Raw genomic sequence first — 6869 nt, forward strand, 5'->3', positions numbered from 1 at the left:
TGGAATTGCTGGGTCAAATGGTATCTCTATTTACAACTTTTTGAGAAAGCGCCACACTGCCTTCCACACTGTTTGCACCATTTTACACTTCCACCAACAGTGAAAAAGGTTTCCAGTTTCTCCACAACCTCACCAGCATTTGTTGCTTGCTGTTCTGTTAAATTTTGCTATTCTGACTGGAGTGAGATGAGATCTCATAGTGGTTTTGATTTGCATCTCTCTTAGAGCTAGGGATTTTGAACATTTCTTCATATGCTTGTTAGCCATCTGAATGTCTTCTTTAGTGAAGTGTCTGTTTATATCCTATGCCCATTTTTCAATTGGATTGTTTACCTTTATCTTGTTATGGTGCTCAAGTATTTTATAAATTCTAGATATAAGTCCCTTGTCTAACATGTCATTACCAAAACCTTTTTCCCAGTCTGTGGCTTCCCTTTTTACCCTGTTGGAGAAGTTTTTGGATGTGCATTCAATCAGTCCTTTTTACTACAGTGACTCTGTGTATTCCTTCCGTCTTCTTTCGAAGCTTCCTGAGTCATTCAATATATTGCAAAAAGCCTCTTTCAATATTGCAACTCAAGGCATCAAACTGTTTTTCAGTTCTCTCACCCTGAGAAATGCAGAGTGAGTTCTCCCGTTTTTATTCTACAATTCCAGCTCTCTGCACACTCCATCATAATACTTTGCTTTGTCTTCTCGAGCTGCCCCTTGAAATCTTCTGTTCAGCTTTTTCACTATGGCATGTTTTCCCTATATTTTGGCTTCTCAACACTCTATTGCAGTGTTCAGAGTCTCTTCTAACATCCATTTTCATTTTTTTTTCTTTCTCCTCTGTTCGTTTATGTATTTTTTTTTTAATTTGGTGTTCTGTCAAATTGGATTCAACTGGCACAGGAGGAGTTTGCCCCTTCTTGTCCAGCGGAGCATCTGGTGGACTTGAACTGCACACCTTTGGGATTGAAGTGCAGCTTCTTGCCACTATGCCACCAGAGCTCCCTTCTCCTCTGTCTGTGTAATGACCTTTTTGCTCTTTTCATGGATGACGTCCTTGATGTCACCCCAGAACTTATCTGGTTTTCGATCATTGGTGTTCAAAACTATTCTTCAAATCTATTCTTAAGATGGCTTTCAAATTCAGATGGAAAAGATTCAAGATCATATTTTGGTTTTCATGGACTTGTTTTAATTCCCCACAGTCCACCAAGGCCTAGTTTTGACAGCTGATGCTAAGCTTCTTCAATTATTCCTTCCACAAATGTAGTCAGTATGATTCCTATGCAGCCCATCAGGTGAGGTCCATGTGTAAAGTTGCCATTTACCTTTTTTAAAAAAAGGTATTTGAAATTAAGAAATCATCAAAAACAAAATTTGATCATTCTATTTCCAGCCTTCTTTCAGTTACCAAGCCCATTTTTCCAACTACTATGCCTTCTTCTTTACTGCAACTTTTGCATTCCAGGTACCAAGTACCATTAATGCATCTTGATTGCCTGTTTGGTCAATTTCAGACTGCAAGATTTAGTAAAAATTTACGATGTCTTTCTCTTTGGCTCTATCTAGAAGTAGGGCCATATATTTGAATAACTGTTGTATAAACAAGTCTTCCTTGTATGCATATGGATAATATTCGATCACTCACAACTCTGTACTTCAGGTAGACCTTGAAATTGACTTTTTGTCTATGAATTCAACACCATTCTGTTTTTCATTCCCAGAACAGTGTACCATGTGATTATCTGATTCAAAGTGGCCAAAGCTGGGGAGGGTTTGTAAAACAATGAAAGAATCTTTTCTTTTACTTTTCCATAATTTTTGGACTCATGTACTTATAACTTGTTAGTCAAATTTGTGTCTTCTAGGTTGCAACACCCCCATGATACATCTTGAAGGATATGTACATGTACAGCCAAGCACAATCAATAAGAGTGCATCTGAATTCCAAAATCAATCTCCATAATAGTCTATGTGTTTCCTACTGCCAAAGGGGCCCTTTAGAGTAGTGAGAGAAGATCTTCACCCTGAAACCCACAGCGTCCCTTTTCAGCAGGAAGTAGCTAAGAGAATACGCCGTCCCCTTTTCCTTATGACTCAGGGTGAAGTCTCTCTCAGGGAGGAGTGATAGGGAATGGCAAAGGATACACTGACAAAGAAGATTAATCAGAACTGGCTTTGACAAGCACTGTGGCATTTGGACAAGAACAAACTGGGAGGAGGGTAGAGAGAATAGTGCAACAATGAATGAGTGGAAGCCCAAAATCTCTGTAAATGTTTATGAAAATTAATAAAATATAATTATAGAAAAAAAAAAACCAAAAAAAACAAAGTGGCCAAAGCTAGTCCATCCCAGCTCATTAATACCTAGTATGTCAATGTTCATGCATTCCATTTTATTTTTCACAATTTCTAGTTTTCCAACATTCAAGCTATGTTCACTTTATTTTCTAATTATTAAAAAATGTTTGTCATTATTTTTCCTCATTTTGACTAAATTCCTTTCTGGGCTCTACCACTAATTGTCTGGGTACTTGTGGATGCCCAAGTTATGAGGTGAGCAGAGGCAGAGGAGGGTATAAAGGGGAAATGATGCAGATAGAGCAGTGGAAAGAAACAAAAGAAGTAAACTATGATTTCAAGACTGTGACCTACAGTTGGGCTCCAATGACTCTGTTGAGAAAACCCACCAAGTATTTCTACAGACCAGACAATGAATACATCTTGTAAAACTGTCATCTACTTGTACCTGGGCTGACTCTAGAGACTTTCTTCTTTACTACTCTGTACATAATCTCATTGAATTTTTTTCTAATTGTCTAAAATGTTCTAGAAAGGTTAACACAATCAAATTCCTAATAACTTTTCTTAGACGTAAAGACATTGAATTTGAAATTGAAACACAACACCGAGTTGATTAATGTTATTATCTATCAAATTTGTCATCTGTAGCAAGCCTACCTTCTCAGGAATTTTGGTTCAGAAAAGGCCCTAAAGGAGGTGTTCAGAGTGGACAGTTGATAAGCAATCTGAAAACATCAGTGCAAAGTCTCTGTCCTAGATGCCAACAGAGGCAGTAAAGAAGCAAGTGCCTGAGTGTGGGAGTCCCCCTCTTGGAGACCCATGCTGACTGCACCCAGTCCAGAAGCCAGCCATAATCTTCTACTTTATCCACAACCTGCATCTTATGTGGAACCCTCACTCGAGGGCAGACTGAGCCACATGCAAATGAGACTGTATGGGAGAGTCCTCCACACGACACCTCACCTGTTTGCTGGAGTCCAGGGCCATTTCTAGGAGATTGTTGACGGCCATTCTGAGGCTCTGGTAGACCTTCCTGACTGGCTGCTCATACTCCAGTGTGGCTTCTGGGCACATAAAGAAGCTCTCGCGCACATGACTGCTGATCTCAGTCACTGTCGATGCCTCTGCAGACTCAAGCAGTGTCCCGTCAGGATCAAGTGGAGCTGTGCTAAGTCCAGAAAGCGTCTCATCCAGTGCAGGAGCTGCAGAACGGACAGACCCAGAGTGCTACATGTATTGCTCAATGAGCAAAGCAAGCAACCCAGAATAACAGTTTCAAGATGATACACAAATTCACGGCAAATTTTAAAATGATGGCTCATCATAGGAAGACAGTAAAAGGTTCTGAAAAATATCACTATTCCCGGATCGTGGCTTTCTTTAAGGAATGGTCTTCTCCAGCACTGTCAGCAGGGTGAGATGAGATGAGACGAGGATACAGCAGCTCTTATCACAGACACACTGCTGAGTCACAGACTAGTCCCTGAAGGAATACTGACAACAGACAAAGCACCCTAGCCCACATCCTCAAGGAGTAGTCCCAGAAGCCCCTCCTCAGCTGGGTCACATCATCCAAAAAGGGCCTAAAGGCTGTAGACATAGGGTTTCATAAACTCCACAAGCCCCTGACAGCAAACGCTCTCTATGGCCCTGTTCAAAAGGTTCATATATTTAAAAAAGAATTACTGTTTCATAAACACCATTTTCCCTTTGAGCAAAAACAAATGAGTAACTGTTGGGTAATCTATGTTCCATAGTGCACTCTAAACAGAGCCACTTAGGCAACTCAGAAGGTGACAGAAAGCACATGTACACTCACCTGCACATAGGACCTCAATGTTTGGCCACAGGTCTGGTGGGCTCTCTGCACTGGTGGCACCTATATCATCCAGACAGAGCCCCACACGCTCACTGATCTGATTCCTCATGGCAATTGCAGCCCTCAGCGTTTCTCCAAACAAGCTCAAAAGCCTTCTCAGGGAATCCTGGAGTGCATTTCTGAGGGAGAAGACAACAAGGCTCATAAGACAACATTTAAAGTCCTCGGCACTAGATAAGAAAAGGCAGGATAGGAAAATGTGGTGGGAATAGCTGAGAGATGCTGTAGGGGGCTCTGGTTATGTGGGAGGCAAGGATGAAACACAGGGAAACAATCTTCAGCACAAGGTGCTATATAGACCTACTTACTCCCTAGAGAAAGGAAATAAAATGATGGAGGAAAACCACAGCCACTTAAAGTATCTGGAACTAATCCAAAAGGCAGAAACAGGTGACAAAACATCTATTCAAGAACATCTAAAAATCTTAGTAAGAAGAATAAGCATTCAGGATACTGGAGCCAACACCATCCCTTCCTTTCCTTTCCCAGCTCAGCAGGAGACTCCTTAGCAAGTAACTGCAGCCAAATCTGCGCTCCTTGTCCTCCAGCTCCTCACAAGAGGAAAAGCAGGATTCTGCTTCCGATTGTCTACTGCTCAGGCTAAGTCCTAGCTAAATGCATCAAGGGGCGGGGGCTCCCTTCTGCTAAGCAGCTCCATTCAAGAAGTAAGAATTCTATTTCAGGAAAACCATGCTGAGAATACCAGGGCCTTTATCACTCTTATCTAGCTTGTGAGACAGAGTACTCTAGGGTGCCACCTCCCACCACTGAATGGCTTTTAGAATTGGGGGGTGGGGGAGTAATGCTTACCACCATCCACACCCCTGATTCTGAGACTTCCCCCTGGTATGCAATATGGGAAGCAGGCTGAAATACAGTGCCTAAACTCTTCATATAGTAAGCAACTTCATCTGCAACAGAGCCTGGAGAGGGGCAAGACTAGAGACATGCTGAACAGCATTGAGGCTGTGATGAAAAGCAAAAGGGAAGGAGATTAACAACTTAGAGAAGACAAAGTTAAGACTGTAGGCCAGCAGTATGAAGGAGAGAACCAGGGAATAAGACAGGTGGGGAGAATTCCCGATTAGGTCAAATTTCAAACACTCATCTTAGAAACTATTCTTTCAAGAGTTACAATTTGACTGGATTACTATGATGTAAGTTACTACTAAGAATAGCAACACGATTACCCCAGAAATTAGTGAAGACTCAGCTGGGTGTGATCAGGAAGGGAGCCTGTGCAATAATAGCACTGCCACTGAAGGATGAATGAATGCGTAATCAAAGCTGTACTGCCCCAGGGCATTACATCAGAGGCTTACAACTGTGGTACAGGAGGCAAAGGGCTGAGTTCACTAAATAATTAGGAAAGTCACTAAAAGTAAACAGAAAAGAGCAGTAAGTTCTAGAAGGGAGAAACGAAGATGTAGAATTACAAATGTTACTTAAAACGTCCTTTTTGTAAGTAAAAATTATGAAACATGCAAAGAAACAGGAAAACATCACTCGTATACTGGGGGAAAAAGCAGAAAACAAGACTGCCTTGAGAGGGGTCAAATCGCAGATATAACAAAAACAAAAAGGCATTAGTTTACCTTTATAAATACAGTCACAAAACTAACAGAAACCATAATTAAAGAAAGGAATATATGATGGCAGTGTCACATTAAATGAAGAATATTGATACAGATACAAAATTGTGAAAAAAAAGACTTAAAATCTGGAGTTTGAAGGAAAATAGAGTAGATTTAACAGCAGATTTTGGGCTGGTAAAAAAAGAACTTACAAACTTAAAGGCAAATCAATAGAAATTATACAACCCCCAACCCCCCCCCCAAAAAGGAAAATACGCAAGCCAAAGAACACAAAGGGGGAAAAAATACAGCAAAAAGGATAAAACACTGATTACTAGCATTCAAGAAGTTCAAGATTGATTTCAATCTGTTTTGTGTAATACAGAATACACTTAATACAGAAACTCTACACTAGTGAAAATCCCCTGAGCTCTGAATTGTAATACAAAGTCCCATTTGTTTTTTTTATTTTATTTTATTATTTTTGAGTGCGTGTACCGTCAAATCAGATCTGACTGGTACAGGAGGAGATTGTCCCTCCTTACCCGGCAGAGCATCTGGTGGATTCGAACCGTTCGCCTCTGGGATTGTAGTTGCTGCTCCTTGCCACTAGGCCACCAGAGCTCCCCCAAAGTCCCATTTGTAATACCCTAAATGAACAGTTATTATCTAGAGAGGTAAGTAGCTAGCAACTATACTCTCTTCAAGGATAAACCAGCGTGTGCAGAACAATGGACATCCTCTCAAATCCCAGAAAAGACAAAACTGTTACAACTAAGTTGGAAACAGCCTGAATACTACCTAGGCCATCATGAACACTGTGGAGTGAAGGCTTTGTTTTATTAAGATATAAACATTTCCCCCAGTAACAGAAAAAGTCCTAGAATCTTAGATTCCAAATAATGTCATGAGAATCATTACTGTCTTACAGAAATCCCTTGACTGTGTAGACAGCAAGGCAAATGTTAGTGGAATTGACCCTGCTGCCTTCCAGATCTGTGGATAAAGTGTACAAATAAAAACACTTCCTTTTGTTTATTTAGCCACGTGGTATCTTTTCAACCTGTACGCAGAACACATTATCCAAGAGGCTGGGCTCTATCTATGAGGAGAAGTGTGGC

At 40.8% G+C, this 6869-nt stretch overlaps 1 protein-coding gene across 1 annotated transcript in view; it reads right to left on the reverse strand.

Moving 5' to 3' along the window:
- PCNT (pericentrin) overlaps positions 1-6869 on the reverse strand; it is a 155192-nt gene that overhangs the window by 107194 nt on the left and 41129 nt on the right. Inside the window, exons 7-8 of the mRNA XM_006894042.1 lie at positions 4164-4293; positions 3259-3522 (exon numbers count right to left, since the gene is read on the reverse strand). Of these exons, the coding sequence (XP_006894104.1) occupies positions 3259-3522; positions 4164-4293 (394 nt within the window). The remainder of the gene's footprint in view (positions 1-3258; positions 3523-4163; positions 4294-6869) is intronic.

Source organism: Elephantulus edwardii, unplaced genomic scaffold (genome assembly GCF_000299155.1).
Source record: "Elephantulus edwardii isolate Elephantulus edwardi_28Jun2011 unplaced genomic scaffold, EleEdw1.0 scaffold00133, whole genome shotgun sequence".
NCBI classification, from domain to species: Eukaryota; Metazoa; Chordata; class Mammalia; order Macroscelidea; family Macroscelididae; genus Elephantulus; species Elephantulus edwardii.